Source organism: Erinaceus europaeus, chromosome 11 (genome assembly GCF_950295315.1).
Source record: "Erinaceus europaeus chromosome 11, mEriEur2.1, whole genome shotgun sequence".
Lineage (NCBI taxonomy): Eukaryota > Metazoa > Chordata > Mammalia > Eulipotyphla > Erinaceidae > Erinaceus > Erinaceus europaeus.
The window spans coordinates 3,472,068-3,489,820 of NC_080172.1; the positions used below are offsets into that span (position 1 = coordinate 3,472,068).

Genomic DNA, 17,753 nt, shown 5'->3' on the forward strand with positions numbered 1-17,753 from the left:
CTGTCCCACTTCTTTCTGTTTGAGTAGTCATATCGTGCAGCTGAGTTCTGTTGTTTCTTTGTTGTGTGTGTATTTACTGTGCTGAGTACTGCTGGGCCAGGAGCTGGTGTGCTTTTTTATAATTACTAGATTTCACTTCTTAAAGTGTTAGATGGTGGGGTGGTTGAGGTTGGGGTTATGTTCCTTAGTAAGCCCTTGAACTGTTGTCACTCTGTGTAGTGTGTGTGTGTGTGTGTGTGTGTGTGTGTGTGTGTGTGTGTGTGTGTGTGGCTTCTCTGTAAGATTTCAGTCTAAATTCAAGCCACAGGGGTTTGCTACAAGGTGGCAGTTATGTTTGAAGAAGCAGGCAAGGCTGAGTTTACCACTTGGCTGCCAGCTGCCGCAAGTGACCTTCTGAATGTCTGCCTTGGTTTGGGAGGAAGACCAGACTGGTCTGGCAAGTCCTTGCTACTGTGATGGGACCCCACCACCAGCTCAGCAGATTCTCATCTGGTGAAAACCGACAAAATGGAAATCATTGGAGCAGTTTCTTTGGCCGTTGTCACCAGGAGTCAGACTGTGGGTCTTTCCCACACAGGCTGGAGAGCTGGCTCTTGGCAGAGGACAGTCTACAGGTTAGCAGAGTTCACTCAGTTTTCAAGGGCCATGAACCTGTCGGTTTGTCCAGAAAACAGAGGAGATACGAAGTTCAGATAGTCTAGGCTCTACTTAAGGTCCATTAGTATCAAGGATCGCTTTCCCCAATTTCCATAGTCCCATCGGTGGTCCATTTTCATCTGCTCCTGATGTCAAGAAAAGGTAATAGGAATGAGGCAGTGATTTGGAGTTATGTGGTGATGACTTCTCTCTAACAGTGATTTGGGAAATTACATATACGTGGAAAAACGTTCTGCCCATGCCATCAACAGAAGAAACAAGGCCAACTGTCTACAATAGGCATCTGTGTGAAGGTAGCAGATGCAGTGGGACAGCTTTCCACGTTGCTGTACCTTCCTTCCAGGGAAGGAAATTGCCACTTTCTTGCATCCATCTCACTATTTTGATGTTACCATGGGAGGGTAGAAGGGAATTGCCTTGGGGAAGAAATGGAGTCCACTATGTGACAGGTACAACCATTTTGTTATGCCCGCTAATCATGTACGGAAAACCAGAAAAGTGTCATTTCTACCTTGGCTTACTGGGAAGATAAGCAGATAAACCATTTTGAGATCTCCCCTCTGTTTTCATAATTTTGTGTAGCCTTCCCCCCACCCCACCTAGCTTCCTCTGAGACTGAAGCATGGGCTAACTGTTAACAGAACATATAAAGCTTTGGACACGATATGATCAAGCCCCTTTGTCTTCTGTTTATTCTAGAAACCATTATCGAACACTGCGCCAAGCTATTATTGACATGGTTTTGGCAACGGAGATGACAAAACACTTCGAGCATGTGAACAAATTTGTGAACAGCATCAACAAACCATTGGCTGCTGAGGTAAGCGCTTCTCACGCAATAAGACACAACAGACGATATTTCCATTATGCCTGACCTCAGAGCATTTTTCTCTCCCTCTCCCTCTTGAATACAAGATGATCGTAAGTTTGAGTTGGAAAAGATGGACTGAAAGTACTCGTTACTTGTTGTCCTTGGGGAAAGAATAGATTAGCAGTGTCCACATGCGCTCCAAGCATCTTGAAAAGCCCTAAAATAAAGCTAGTGGTGACAAAAGGAAGTAGGATCAGAGAGTATAGGTCAAAGTACAATGGAATAGGGCCTGCAGATAGCTGAGACAGGCTTAAATGGTGGTATGTTAAGGGGATCCAAAACTATCTGATAGTTGAACTCTTGAGCTCTCTCTCTCTCCCTCTCTCTCTCTCTCTCTCTCTCTCTCACTCTCACTCTCCCCCTTTCTAAAAAATTATGAAAAGAAAAAACAATAGCCACCTAGAAGAGTGGCATCATATCAGCACAGAGCCCCATCAACAACAAATAAAAAATAGTGTATAGTCAAATCAGGAGTTATGGGTTAAAAAGAAAAAGGTAGTTTGGGTTTCCTTTTAAAATTTATCACTGAAAAAATAATAATAAAAAAATAAAAATAAATAAAATTTATCACTGTAATTTGGGGATTCCTGAAGATCGCTGTGAAATTGTGTTTAGGGGTAGTCACAAAAAGAAGTTCCACATCTCTTTTACAAAACCATGAAGCTGTTCTGTAAGGGGAAAGCTTCCTGCTTAAGCAAAAGAGGTGACTTCAGCAGGTGGATGGTTGTCTTAAGGGTAACTGGGTGCTCATTGGGAGACTGCCTGTATTCTTTAACGTTTTATTAATTTTTATCCTTACTATTGGATAGAGACATCAGAAGTCAAATGGGATGGGGGAGAGAGAGAAGAACAGAGACACGTGCAGCCCCGCTTCACCTCTCACAAAGCTTTCCCCCTGCAGGTGGGGACGAGGGGCTCAAACCCTGTCCTTGTGCCCTGGATCATGTGCTCAGCCAGCCGTGCCACTGCCCAGCCCTACAGAGCTGGTAGGACCTATCACAGGGCCCCCCTGCATGGAGGGACAGTGCCTTCGTGTTCTGCCCCTTCTCCTGGGTGTCCGTGTCACAATGTTTGTGCCCTGGTCCCACAGAGAACGTGTGGGAGCAAAAGACCCTGTGAGGATTTAGAGGAGAAAGAAACATCTAACAGAATCTTAGACTTATTCAGAATCAGCTGTCCGACTAAGCCCCCAGCTATTCTGAGGTTTGGCGTCCCTGCAGTGTCTGTTGTAAGGAAAAGCTTTCCAACAGGAAGGACTGACACAGCCACCTTCAGGACATACTTCTATTCACTGGGGGCCTGATAGGTCCCGTCTCCAAACAACAACTACGTGACTTCCATGCAGACCTCTTTCTTGACAGAGCTAATTGACTGTTTTCACTCAATTCAATGGTGTTTTTCAAAGTGGGACCTTGTTTCGGTTGTTGCGCTTGGCACCATATGCGCTTAACCCACTGCGCTACCGCCTGGCCCCTCCTTATCTTTTTATTTTACAGCACCCCTCGCATACATACTTCCAATGCTCAGGTGGCATTTTTTAACTTGCCAGGACAGAGATTATTTTACTGAGAGACCGACAGGCCAGAGCAGTGCCCATCTGTGGCTTCCCATGGTATGGTACTGGTGAATTTGGCCCGGGAGTTCTGAACGTTAGGTGTGTAAGTCTGGTGTGTTACTCTCATGCAGCTACCCCAGCCCTTGGGGTTTGGGAGTTTTGTTTATTTGTCTTACAAAACTCTCTCATTGGGGGCCAGGGGTGGCGCACCTGGCTGAGCACACATGTTACAATGCACAAGGACCCAGGTTCAAGCCCCTTGGTCCCCATCTGCAGGGGGGAAGCTTAACAAGGGGTGCAGCAGTGTTGCAGGTGTCTTTCTCCTCTATCCTCCTCCCCCCTTGATTTTTGGCTGTCTCTATCCAATAAATAAATACAGACGATAAAAAACAAAATAATCATTTAAAATTGTACTTTAAAAAATTACTTAGGGGGTCGGGCGGTAGTGCAGTGAGTTAAGCGCACATGGTGCAAAGCACGAGGACCGGCGTAAGGATCCCGGTTCGAGCCCCCGGCTCCCCACCAGCAGGGAGGTTGCTTCACAGGTGGTGAAGCAAGTCTGCAGGTGTCTGTCTTTCTCTCCCCTCTCTCTCTGTCTTCCCCTCCTCTCTCCATTTCTCTCTGTCCTATCCAACAACAATAACAGCAATAAAAATGACAACAACAACAAGGATGATGACAAGGGCAACAAAATGGGGGGAAAATGGCCTCCAGGATCAGTGAATTCGTAGTGCAGGCACTGAGCCCCAGCGATAACCCTGGAGGCAAAATTCTCTCTCTCTCTCTCTATATGTGTGTGTGTGTGTTTGTTTATTTATTTATAAGTCTCTCATTGTGTCAGGAAAGAAGAACTCCCTTTGTGGAAGCCCAGCCACACCTCAACATGCCCTTGGAGACCATCATCTGTTCCCCAACAGTTAAGCTGTATGGTGTTTGCTGTGACCTTGAGCCGACCTAATCTAAAGATCTGTTTTCCAGATTGAGGGTAGTGACTGTGAATGCAATCCTGTCGGCAAGAACTTTCCAGAAAACCAAATCCTGATTAAGCGCATGATGATCAAGTGTGCCGACGTGGCCAACCCCTGCCGCCCCCTGGACCTGTGCGTGGAGTGGGCTGGGAGGATCTCCGAGGAGTATTTCGCACAGGTGCGATGCCTCCCTTGGCCAATTCCACCTGTCTTCTGGGAAGAGCTCTCGTGCCACGGAACTCTGGAGGGCCACTGAGTAGTGAGCCAGCTCAGCCGCAGAGAAAGTGTGTGAGTGTATGTGTGTGTGTGAGTGTGTGTATGTGAGTGTGTATGTGAGTGTGTATGTGTGTGTGAGTGTATGTGTGTGTGAGTGTGTGTGTGTATGTGTGTGTGTGTGAGTGTGTGGTGTGAGTGTGTGTGTGAGTATGTGTGTGTTTATGTGTATGTGAGGGTGTGTGTGTGTGAGTGTGTGTGTGAGTGTGTGTATATGTGTGAGTCTGTGTGTGAGTGTGTGTGTAGTGTGTGTGTGAGTGTGTGTGAGTGTGAGTATGTGTGTGAGTGTGTGTGTGGTGTGTGAGAGTGTGTATGTGTGAGTGTGTGAGTGTGTGAGTGTGTGTGTGAGTGTGTGTGTGTGAGTGTGTGAGTATGTGTGTGGTGTGTGTTTGTGTGTGAGTGTGTGTGTGAGTGTGTGTGTGAGTGTGTGAGATTGTGTGTGTGTGAGTATATGTGTGTGTGAGTGTGTGCGTGTGAGTGTGTGTGTGAGTATGTGTGTTTATGTGTATGTGAGGGTGTGTGTGAGAGTGTGTATGTGTGTGTTTATGTGTATGTGAGGGTGTGTGTGAGAGTGTGTATGTGTGTGTGAGTGTGTGTGTGTGTGATTGTGTGTGTGAGTGTGTGTGAGTGTGTGTGTGTGTGAGTGTATGTGTGTGAGTGTGTGTATGTGAGTGTGTGTGTGTGTTTATGTGTAGGTGAGGGTGTGTGTGTGAGTGTGTGTGAGTGTATGTGTGAGTGTGTGAGTGTGTGAGTGTGTGTTTGAGTGTGTGCGTGTGAGTGTGTATGTGAGTGTGTGTATGTGTGAGTGTGAGTGTGTGAGTGTGTGTGTGTTTATGTGTAGGTGAGGGTGTGTGTGAGTGTGTGTGTGAGTGTGAGTGTGTTTATGTGTATGTGAGGGTGTGTGTGAGAGTATGTGTGTGAGTGTGTGTGTGAGTGTATGTGTGTGAGTGTGTGTGTGAGTGTATGTGTGTGAGTGTGTGTGTGAGTGTATGTGTGTGAGTGTGTGTATGTGAGTGTGTGTATGTGTGAGTGTATGTGTGTGAATGTGTGTTGAGTGTGTGTGTGTGTGAGTGTGTGTGAGTGTGTGTGTTTATGTGTATGTGAGGGTGTGTCTGTGAGAGTGTGTATGTGTGTGTGAGTGTGTGTGTGAGTGTGAGTGTATTTATGTGTGTGTGAGTGTGTGTGAGTGTGTGTTTGAGTGTGTTTGAGTGCGTGTGTGAGTGTATGAGTATGTGTGTAAGTGTGTGTGTGAGTGTGTGTGTGGTGTGTGTGTGTGAGTATGTGTGTGGTGTGTGTTTGTGTGTGAGTGTGTGTGTGTGAGAGAGTGTGTGTGAGTGTGTGTGAGTGTGTGTGAATGTGTGTGTTTATGTGTATGTGAGGGTGTGTGTGAGAGTGTGTGTGTGTGAGTGTGTGTGTGATTATGTGTGTTGAGTGTGTGTGTGAGTGTATGTGTGTGTTTGTATATGAGTGTGTGTATGTGTGTGTGAGTGTATGTTTGTGTGAGTGTGTGTGTGAGTGTGTGTATGTGAGTGTGTGTGTGAGTGTGTGTGTTTATGTGTGTGTGTGTATGTGAGGGTGTGTGTGTGAAAGTGTGTATGTGTATGTGAGTGTGTGTGTGAGTGTGAGTGTGTTTATGTGTGAGTGTGTGTGTGAGTGTGTGTGAGTGTGTGTATGTGTGTGAGTGTGTGAGTATGTGTGTGTGTGTGGTGTGTTTGTGTGTGTGTGTGAGTATGTGTGTGGTGTGTGTTTGTGTGTGAGTGTGTGTGTGTGTGAGTATGTGTGTGAGTATGTGTGTGAGTGTGAGTGTGTGTGTGATTGTGTGTGTGAATGTGTGCGTGTGAGTGAGTGTGTGTGTGAGTGTGTGAGTGTGTGTGTGATTGTGTGTGATTGTGTGTGTGAGTGTGTGAGTGTGTGAGTGTGTGTGTGTGTGTGTGTGTGTGTGTTAGGAAGACAGGAGCCCAGTGGTGGCGCATCTGGTTGTGTACTCACATTACAGTGCTCAAGGACCAAGGTTCAAGCCCCCAGTCCCCACAGAGGGAAAGCTTCACAATGGTGAAGCAGGGCACAGGTGTCTCTCTCCCTTCCCCATCCCTCTTGATTTCTCTTTGTCTCTATCCAATAATAAGTAAATAAAATATTAAAAGAGAAAGACGACTTTGGTCACTAACCACAACCTTTAGGGAGAGGGGGACACACCGAACCTTTGGAATTACCTTTTCACTTTCACAATGTTGGCTCCTCAGTTGTCACACAAGCTGGGGATTCGTTTGCACTGTAGGAGATAGTCATGTTTAAAGTCCATCCTGCTGCTGACGCGAATGGGAAGAACATGCACAGGGACCTGGGTTCAAGTGCTTGGTTTCCACCCGAAAGGGGAAAACTTCCTGAGCAGTGAAACTGTGCTAAAAGTGTCTCTTGTTCTCTGTCTCTATAAAAATAGAATAGAATAAAGTAGAATAGAATGGAATGGAATGGAATAGGGTAGGGTAGGGTAGGGTAGGGTAGGGTAGGGTAGGGTAGGGTAGGGTAGGGTAGGGTAAGGTAGGGTAGGGTAGGGTAGGGTAGGGTAGGGTAGGGTAGGGTAGGGTGGGGTAGGGTAGGGTGGGGTAGGGTAGGGTATCATAGAATAAAGTAGAGTAGAACAGAACAGAATAGAATAGAACAGAACAGAACAGAACAGGACAGGGCAGGGCAGGGCAGGGCAGGGCAGGGTAGGATAGGGTAGAAGTCCTTGGGGATCAGGTAGTGGTGCACCTGGTTGAGCGCATATATTACAGTGCACAAGGACAGAGAGAGAGAGAGAGGAGGAGGAGGAGGAGGTAGAGGTAGATAGAGGGGCTGGGTGGTGGCGCACCTGGTTGAGCGCACACATCACAGCACACAAGGACCCAGGCTCCAGTGCCCTGGTCCCCACCTGCAGGGGGAAAGCTTTGTGAGTGGTGAAGCAGAGCTGCAGGTGTCTCTCTCTCTCTCTGTCTCTCTCTCTCTCTACCTCCTCCTTCCCTCTCAATTTCTGGCCATCTCTGTCCAATAAATAAATAAAGATAATAAAAAAACATTAAAACCTCAGATTTATATACACCTTGAGAGAACAACATAGCTATTATCCAAGTGTGAGAATCTATTTTTCAGTCATTATTTTGCGTAAAAATAATCCCATGAAAGAAAAGGGCTGGTTCAGCTCGACTGCCTGAGTGTTTTCCCTCCAGACAGCCAGCACACTGTGTAAGCAGCACAAGCACTGGAATCTGGGCTGTGCACATGGACCTCTTACATTGTCACCCACAATATCTAAAATGCATTCAAAAATGGAAATTCAATAAGGTTAATCATTCTTTTTAATTTTTAATATTTAATCCCTTTTTGTTGCCCTTTTTTGTTGTTGTAGTTATTCTTGTTGTTAATTGATGTCGTCGTCATTGTTGGATAGGACAGAGAGAAATGGAGAGAAGAGGGGAAGACAGAGAGGGGGAGAGAAAGACAGACACCTGCAGACCTGCTTCACCGCCTGTGTAGCGACCCCCTCCAGGATCCTTACACTGGCCCGTGTGCGTCGTGCCAAGCACGCTTAACCCGTTGTGCTACTGCCTGGCTCCCACAGATTTTCATTTGAAACTACAGGTTGTGACAGGAGACACTACAGTGGCTGTTGGCATCGCTTGATGTCCGTTCCTTGACATCGTTTTGCCTACCGTTGCTTTGCACACTGTAAATTACAATGTAAGTGGTGATTAATACTATCAACATGAGCACTCATATTATTAGTGCTAATATTATCCCATGACTTAAAAAATAGTCTTTGGCATGTAGCAATGAAAATCGATTTCAACATCCAATGTTCTGAAGGTGCTCCAGGAGGTGGCGCAGTGGATAAAACACCGGGCTCTCAAGCACAAGGTCCTGAGTTCAATCCCCGGCAGCACATGTGCCAGAGTGATGTCTGCTTCTTTCTCTCCTCCTATGTTTCTCATGAATAAATAAAATACTTAAAAAATAAGAAAAAATATTTTTTAAAAATCTTCTGAAGGGACCACAGGATGTCAGGAAAGATGTCACGGTTAGAAGGCCTAGATTCAGTTACTTTAGCCCATCAGATGCCCTTGCTGACACTTCATAGACATGATTGGATGACGGCCCATTGCCATGGGTTGCTGTGGGGAAGGAGATGTGCCGCGTGGCCGCCTTCCCTACAGCCGCGCCTGCAGCCTGCACACCTTGCATTTGTTCTTTCTTACAGACTGATGAAGAGAAGAGACAGGGGCTGCCTGTGGTGATGCCCGTGTTTGACCGGAATTCTTGTAGCATTCCCAAGTCCCAGATCTCCTTCATCGACTACTTCATAACAGACATGTTTGATGCCTGGGATGGTAAGATGATCCATGTTTTTGTTACTCACGGAGAATATCTTGTGGGGGGGAGGCGGGGGTGCACCCAGTTAAGCACACACACCTAGTACTGAGTACAAGGACTCAGGCAAGGATCCGGGCTCGAGCCCCCAGCTCCCCCCCTGCAGGTGAAGCAGGTCTGCAAGTGTCTGCCTTTCTCTCGCACTCTCTTACCTTCCCCCTCTCTCACTTTCTCTCTGTCCTATCGAATAAAATGGGAAATGGAAATACCAGCCACCAGGAGCAGTGGATTTGTAGTGCTGGCACTGAGCCCCAGTGATAACCCGGAGGCAGAGAGAGAGAGGGCACAGGATATTTTGCTATATTTTATGATGATTACCTTTAATGATGTGGGTCAGGCTATATTTGCAAGTGAATCTTTCTGAAAAGTCAGCTCTTGGCTGTGTCCTGGGGCAGGTGTGGTGCGTGTGCGCTGTGGTGTTACTAACACCTGGCACAGAGCATTGAGGACAGAAGACTCAGTGATGTCTGATTTATGACAAGTGAGTTTCTGTGTAAGTTTCCAAAGCTTATAGAGATCCTTGCTCTGTCAACGGGGGGAATGTCTGAGAAGACAAGGTGTATTCAGTCGACTCAGAATCATTTTGTTTTGATAATGTCACTGGTGAATGAGTTTTAAATTTTTAATTAAAAGCACCTGTTGGGGGGGGGGGGCAGAGGGCGGTAGCATAATGGTTTTGCAAACAGACTGTCATGCCTGAGGCTTCGAAGTCCCAGGTTCAATCCCCTGCACTACCGTAAATCAGAGCTGATCAGTGCTCTGGTTAAAAAAAAAAAAAAAAAAAAAGCACCTGTTGGTACTCCAGAAACTATTTAATGACTCATTAACCTTGTATATTCATTTGCAGCCTAAGACCTAAGCTAAGGCCTTCTCTGATTCTGGTTCCAAATGTATTTTTTTTTAATTTTTATTATCTTCATTTATTTATTGGATAGAGACAGTCAGAAATTGAGAGGGAAGTGGGAGAGAGACAGAGAGACACCTGCAGCCCTGCATCACCACTCATGAAGCTTTCCTCCTGCAGGTGGGGACCAGGGGCTTGAACCCGGGTCCTTGTGCACTGTAATGTGTGTGCTCAAGCAGGTGCACCACCGCCTGGCCCCCAAATGTATTTTTGCAAAGCACCAGCCTTATGCATCCCATTAACATCTAGCTTAACAGAATTCTTTTTTTGTGAGGCAACAATGCGTTAGATAGTTATGTGCATTTCAGGAGCATGCCATCATATCACAGTGTCTTCATATGCTAAGTGGGTTTATACATTGAATCTCCACCAGTAGTGGTAAACTTTTATTTGTTTGTTTATATTGCAACGAGGCTTATCGCTGGGGCTCAGTGCCAGCACTACAAATCCACTGCTCCTGCTGGTCATTTCCTTTCTTTCTTTCATTCATTCTTTTTAATATTTATTTTTATTTGACAGGACAAAGAAATTGAGAGATAAGGGGAAGGTAGAGAGGGAGACAGACAGAGAGACACCTGCAGACCTGCTTCACTGTTCTTGAAGCATCCTCCTTGCACGGATGGGGAACAGGAGCTCGACCCCAGGTCCTTGCACATCGGAATATGTGGCCTTAGCTAAGTGTGTCACAGCTCACCCCTCTCAACTTTTCCAGATTCACCCTTGACCGTACAACTGACCCTCTCTTACCACCTCTCCCTCTGATAATTATTAATTTAGTCTTAAAGTTCATTTTTTATTTTATTCATCTATTTTCACGATATCCATCTTGATTTGTGTTTCTCTCTTTGCCGTTTCACATGGTGGTGACTTGCTCTGACTTATTAATAGTAAGTCCGCTCAAGTTGCAAATGGGGGACATTTTCATAGCAGAATAGTACATAAACCACTACTAATTCTCTGCTCCTGGCGGTAATTTTTTTCCCGCATTTTATTGGACAGGACAGAGAGAATTTGAGAGGAAAGGGGAGATAGAGAGAGAAAGAGAGATACCTGTAGACTGGCTTCACCACTTGTGAATCAAATCCCTGTAGGTGGGGACCAGGGGCTGGAACCAGGATCTTTGGTGGGTCCTTGTGCTTAGTACTGTGAGCTCTCGGGCCGGTGCAGTGCTGCCCTGCCCCTGAGTTTGTTTTATATTCTTCACATAAATACTGAAAGGCAGAATAACTGCATCACACAGAATTTTTGTTTTATTTTTCGAGCTTTCCCCCTGCAGGTGGGTACCAGGGGCTTGAACCTAAGTGTTCTTGGACACTGTAATATGTGTGCTTAACTAGGTGAGCCACTGCCAGGCCTCGGCTGCACCAATTTATACCACCACCACCTCCAATAGTGTGCACGTGTTCTCTCTCTACATCATTTTCAACACTTTTCTCTCTCTCTCTGTCTTTCTCTGTCTCTTTCTGTCTCTCTCTCTCTGTCTGTCTGTCTCTCTTCCTGTCTCTCTGTCTCTGTCTGTCTCTCTCTCTCTCTCTCTCTCTCTCTCTCTCTCTCTCTCTCTATATATATATATATATATATATATATATATATATATATATTTACCAGAGTGCTGCTCAGCTCTGGCTGATGATGGTGTGGGGGATTGAACCTGGGACCTCGGAGCCTTAGGCAGGAGAGTCTCATTGTTTAATTATGATGTTATATAACTCTGCCCTTCCTTTCTTTTTTGTAACAGTTAATTTCCACAAGTGTTTTGGTTTTTCCCTAACTGAAAAAAAAAAAAAAAATGGAAACCATGATCTCATGTCCATGTGGGCCGACTTTGTCTTCTTTGGAGAAGTGTCTATTCAGTGCTTCTGCACACTCTACACGAGATTTGGTTTATTTGTTTATTTATTTATTTATTTTGCCTCCAGGGTTTATTGCTGGGCTCGGTGCCTGCACTATGAATCCACTGCTCCTGGAGGCCATTTTTCCCATTTTGTTGCCCTTGTGCTTGTTATAGTTGTTATTGTTTCATAAATGTTGTTGTTGGATAGAGAGAAATGGAGAGAGGAAGGAAGGACAAAGAGGAGGGGAGAAAGAGAGACACCTGCAGACCTGCTTCACTGCCTGTGAAGCGACTCCCCTGCAGGTGGGGAGCCGGGGGCTCGAACCGGGATCCTTATGCCGGTCCTTGCACTTTGTGCCACGTGCGTTTAACCCACTGTGCTACCGCCTGACTCCCTTGGTTTGGTTTTTACTAATTTTTTCCTTTTTAAATTTTTATTTTTATTTATTTAATATTGGATAGAGACAAAGAGAGAGAAATTGAGAGAGGAGGGAGAGATAGATTGAAAGAGACAGAGAGACACCTGCAGCCCTGCTTCACTCATGAAGCTTTCCCCCTGCAGGTGGGGACCGGGGCCTTGAACACCGGCCCTTCCTTGCTCACTGTAATGTGTGCACTTAACCAAGTGCACCACTGCCCGGCCTCCTACATTTTTTTTTTACTAACTTTATGCGTTCTTTCCATATTTTGGAAAGCAGATGTCAAATGTCACCTTTGTCCAGTAAAATCTTTTCATTTTGATGCAAGTCACTTTTTCTCTATATAAGCTTTCATTTTATTTTATTTTATTTTGCCTCCAGGGTTACTGCTGGGGCTCAGTGCCTGCACCATGAATCCACTACTCCTGGAGGCCTTTTTCCCCCCTTTTGTTGCCCTTGTTGCTGTAGCCTTGCTGTGGTTATTATTGTTATTGTTGATGTCATTCATTGTTGGGTGGGACAGAGAGAAATGGAGAGAGGAGGGGAAGACAGAGAGGGGGAGAGAAAGACAGACACCTGCAGACCTGCTTCACCGCCTGTGAAGCGACTCCCCTGCAGGTGGGGAGCCGGGGGCTCAAACCAGGATCCTTATGCCGGTCCTTGTGCTTTGCGCCACGTGTGCTCAACCCGCTGCTACCGCCCGACTCCCTGCTATAAGCTTTTTTAGGTTGATGTAGTCTCATTGTTGTTGTTTTTTAATTTTATTTTCTTTATTTATTGGATAGAGACTGTCAGAAATTGAGAGGGAAAGGGGAGATAGAGAGAGATAGAGATACAGAGAGACACCTGCAGCACAGCTTCACCACTGCAACACAGCCTTCCTTCTGCAGGTGGGGACAAGGGACTTGAACCCAGGTCCTTGCTCACTGTAACATGTGCGTTCAACCAGGTGCTCCACCACCCGGCCCCTAATGTTTAACTATGGGGAACTTTCATTTTTGTTCTTTTTTCAGGCTTGTTTTGGCTACTTGGGGTCTTTCAGAGTTCCACATTTCATGTTTTGTTTTTTTTTGTGTGTGCTTCTTATGTAGAGAGCGTCACTGAGGTTCTGAAAGGGATTGCATGTTGTGTTTCTGTAGGTAATACAGCCATTTGAACAATGTTCGTCTTTCCCGTGGATGAGCCTGTAATGTCTTTCCATTTATCCGTCATCTTCTGTTTCATTCGAAATGTCTTAGAGTTTTCAGCCTTCAGCTTCGTCGCCTCTAATAAATTTATCCCACAGAATCTCTTGGGAGCAACTGTAAATGTGATTATTGTCCTAATGGACTGCGTCTCTTTTTTTAATGGACTTCTTTTGATGCCTTTGTGTCCTTGCAGCCTTTGCACACCTGCCAGCCCTGATGCAACATCTGGCGGATAACTACAAGCACTGGAAGACACTGGATGATCTCAAGTGCAAAAGCCTGAGACTTCCGTCAGACAGCTAAACAGAGCCCGTGGAGAAGGAGGCCATTGAGCCACAAGGGGCATTGCGGATCCCAGGGGTGTACAGCAGTGGGGTCTCCTTTATAGTGAAATGTGACTGAGTACGGAACTAATGCTTAATATTTGACCAGGAATCACTCAAGTCCCCAAATGTCTTTTCTCCTCCTCCTCCTCCTCCTCCTCCTCCTCCTCCTCCTCCTTCTCCTCCTCCTCCTTCTTCTCCTCCTTCTCCTTCTTCTTTTTTTTTTTTAGAAAGGTAATGTTCCATGAAGAAAAACTACACTCTTTTGAATAACCATTTCAGTGACAGAACGCACACACGAAAGAGTCCTGTGCTCTGTCGTCCTGCTTGTTGTGCCCGTGTCAAACCACAGAGCTGGCATGCTTGAGCCGGCAGGACAGGGCAGCATCAGTGCGGTGCTCATGCCCTCCTCTCTCCGGATGTTGACAGAGAGATTAGCTAGTGTTCCTTCAGCTCAGTTCTCGCCACAGAAGTTACCATCACTGTTCGGCTTGACTCTTTTCCTTGACTGAACTGAGATTATCTAAGGGTGAAAAAAAAAAAAAGTAAGGGAATGAACAAAACAACTCGGACCAAATGATTGGCAGACCAGTTAGCTTCACAGCCTTCTGCTGGTCGCCTTCCTGGTGGTGTGGTACCCCAGTTAGAGCACAGCCTTGATCTAGCTGCTGAGTGCCTGCACTAGACTGGTGTCAGTGGGGTGACTAGCCATCTTTCCAGTAGAATGGGTCTATTTTAGGAAAAAGGGAATGACATCTTTGTTTGGGGGGTGGAGAGGGGGAGACTGGGTTTCCCTCTTCTGTGGTTCAAAGGGAGCCATGAGGCACTGCAGTGTTACATAAAAGCCATTAAATCTGAATGCCCTTGGACAAGCTTTAAAAAAAAAAAGACAAAAATTTATACGCATTTGTTATTTAAACATTTTTATTAAAGCATTCTAAATTGTCTGGGTATAAGTCCCTGGAGTACATTGTGTCATGTAACATCTGTCTGTCTGTCTGTATGTGTATATATATATATATATTTGGGGAGGGGATAGCAGCAAGGTTCAGATGTTTTTAACTTATCTATATTTCAGATCATATCATTTTGCTTTAATGATGTAAAAAAAAGATTGCAAGATGTGTAAATATATCAGAAAACAAGTATCTGAGAAAGCAGTAAATACTATTTTCAGCTACTAACTGTATGCTAAAGCTTCTAAAGCACAAGTGCATATTTTTATACAACCCTTTTCACGACTTCCTGTGATTGATAGAATGTCAAAGTCGAGATCACCCTTTCACTCTTACCAGCCAAACCTTCTCTGTGTTATAGATATTAAAATCTCAACAAACAATATTTCCTTTCTCGACTTCTCTGTATGCCATATTGCATTTTTAAGAGTTACACAGACTTCTTTCAGATGAAAATTGGAAGGCAGAACATTTGGGACTAGTACAACGGAAAGAAAATTAAGATTCACTCATGTGCCAATGTGTTTTTCTATGTTTTTGTACAAACAAAATGGAAACATATATGAGTTCCATGCAAAGAAATGTATCTAAATTATTTTTGTTAGATAAGAGTTACTTGCTTGATCGGAACAGTTACCAGCTTTGTATTGTAATGTTGTATTCTGTAAACGTGACAGAGGTGTTTTTGTGACATACTTGTAACTAAATTCTTACAGCCACTTTTCATTCCCACCAGCAGTTTTTATTTTACCTCTTTGGCCTAAATTTTTTCATAATTTCAAAACTTTGGTTTAGTGTCTTTTGTTTCACGAATCACACTAAAGTCAGAATGCCAGAACCCCACTTTAATGGAGGTAAATAATTTTGTCTTGGGCTTCAGAAACTTGAGTGAGGTAAGAATACTTTTTTTCTGACCATCTTATTTTCAGTTCCACTTGGTAAGTAACATTTATCTGATGTTTTATATTTTCTATATAAATGGTAAAGATAACCCAATGTTATGTGAAGTTCATTTTTTATTCACTTCAATGCTAAATGCTTAAGACTGCCACCTACTCAAAGCTTTACCACTGCTCTGCTCCTTACCAGTGTCCTGACTATTCAGAACTTTATACTCAGTTACTAACTAAATAGTACCTTTTTTTCTTTTTTATTATCTTTATTTATTTGTTGGGTAGAGATAGCCAGAAATCAAGAAGGAAGGGGGTGATATGCAGAGAGAGAGAGAGAGAGAGACCTGCAACTCTGCTTCTCCACTTGCAAAACTTTCACCTTGAAGGTGGAGCCTGGGGAACTCAAACCCTGGTCCTTGTGCATTGTAACATGAGCTCAGCCGGTTGTGCCACCATGCAGCCCCCAGTAGCACTTTTTTTCCACAATTAAGAGAGAATCTCTTTCGGATGGTATGGATTTATTTACTGAGTTGTTTCCTAAAACACCATTTTATTTATGAAAATACAATACTAATATATAAAGTTCTGTTACTCAGAAGAAATTAGCTATAACACAGTTACCTGAACCAGAGTGATGGTATAATTTTTTAAATTATAAGTTGCTTACCTTCGGAGTCATGATGAATGTCTTTTTTTTTTTGGGGGGGGGGGTAGCTAAGAAGCTAGCTCAGTTGGTAGAGCCACAGAAATTCAGTGTTTGACTCCTCCAGTTTGGTACTTCATGTATCAAAGCAGTGACCTGGCTTCTTTCCCTTACGTGAAACCTTAACTCATGAAATAATCTTTGGAAGCCTAATCAGCTGAATTAGAACCCATCATTTTGAAGTTTTTTTTTTTGTTTGTTTGTTTTTGTTTTGCCTCTGGGTTTAATCACTGGAGCTTGGTGCTGGCACTATAAATTCACCACATCTGGTGAATTTTATTGAATAAGACAGAGATTCACCACTCGTGAAGCTTCCTCGTTTCAGGTGGGGAGCAGGGGCTTGAACCTGGATCCTTGCATGGGTCCTTGTGCTTCATACTATGTGCACTTAGGCAGGTGCACCGCCGCCCGGGCCACACTTGAGATAAATTGAAGGAATGATTCTGTGCCCCTGAAGTTGAGGCTCTTGGTTATTTAAAATAATGATGGGGCAATATCTCCTTGGGTGGAGAATATTCCTCGCTTATATGAGGCCCTGGGTTCGAGCCCTGGTAGCACATAAGAGACCCATGGTTGGGAGTCAGCGGTAGCACAGCGGATTAAGTACAGGTCGGACAAAGCGCAAGGACCGGCATAAGGATCCCGGTTCGAGTCCCCGGCTCCCCACCTGCAGGGGAGTCGCTTCACAGGCGGTGAAGCAGGTCTGCTGGTGTCTGTCTTTCTCTCCCCCTCTTTATCTCCCCCTCCTCTCTCCATTTCTCTCTGTCCTATCCAACAATGACAACATCAATGACTACAGCAATAACTACAACAGTAAAAAAAAAAAAAAGGCAACAAAAGGAAAATAAATATTTTTTAAAAAATAGAGAGAGACCCATGGTTGGGATGGTGGAGTAGTGCAGTGGTGTCTCTCCTCTGTCTTAAGCAAGGAGACCACTCAGTGTTACAGTGCATGTGTGAGGCCCTCACACCATGTTAAAGGAAATGGAAATGGCTAAGTATGTAGCACTACTTTTGGAATTGCAAAGAGTAAGTGCTGGAAGTTCAAGTGGAGGAATGGGAAAATACACGTGATGCGTTTTTTACCTCAACTAGACTCTAAGGGAAATGTTTACGTTTTAAAGCAACCGCCTACAGACAACGGCTGAGCAGCCTTCAGGCCTGAGCCACTCCCAGGTCCTTCAGGTCTCTGACTGTAGGACCCTCGGGAAAGCAGAAGCCATGCACTCCGGAGTGGGAGCTGGGGGAGGGCAGCCCACAGCCCATATATGGTCTATGAAACAATGTCTTCTGGCCTTTCCAGAGCTTTTTTTTTGGGGGGGGGGGTATCACAGGGGCTCAGTGCCTGCACTACAAATCCACTGCTCTTTCCATCCTAGAGACCCACCCCACTAGGGAAAGAGACAGTCTGGGAGTATGGATCCACCTGTCAACACCCATGTTCAGCGGGGAAGCAATTCCAGAAGCCAGACCTTCCACCTTCTGCACCCCACAATGACCCTGGGTCCATACTCCCAGGGGGATAAAGAATAGGAAAGCTACCAGGGGAGGGGATGGGATACGGAGTTCTGGTGGTGGGAATTGTGTGGAGTTGTACCCCTCTTGTCCTATGGTTTTGTCAGTGTTTCCTTTTTTAAATTAAAAAAGAGAGAGAGAAATTAAAAGGGGAGAGAGAGGGAGAGAGACAGAGACCCACCTGCAGATCAGCTTCACCACTTGTGAGACTTGCCCCCTGCAGGTGGGGAGCCTGGGGCTGGAACCGGGATCCTTGAGCTTAATACTATGTGCACTCAACCCAACCCG

The 17,753-nt window shown here is 45.0% G+C and overlaps 1 protein-coding gene across 1 annotated transcript in view; it reads left to right on the forward strand.

Annotated features, from left to right (window-relative positions):
• Positions 1-15,073, forward strand: part of LOC103109509 (high affinity cAMP-specific and IBMX-insensitive 3',5'-cyclic phosphodiesterase 8B) — a 71,930-nt gene extending 56,857 nt beyond the window's left edge. Inside the window, exons 10-13 of the mRNA XM_060201074.1 lie at positions 1,357-1,477; positions 4,062-4,229; positions 8,562-8,691; positions 13,269-15,073. Of these exons, the coding sequence (XP_060057057.1) occupies positions 1,357-1,477; positions 4,062-4,229; positions 8,562-8,691; positions 13,269-13,378 (529 nt within the window). The 3' untranslated portion in view covers positions 13,379-15,073. The remainder of the gene's footprint in view (positions 1-1,356; positions 1,478-4,061; positions 4,230-8,561; positions 8,692-13,268) is intronic.
• The last annotated feature ends 2,680 nt before the right edge of the window (positions 15,074-17,753 follow it).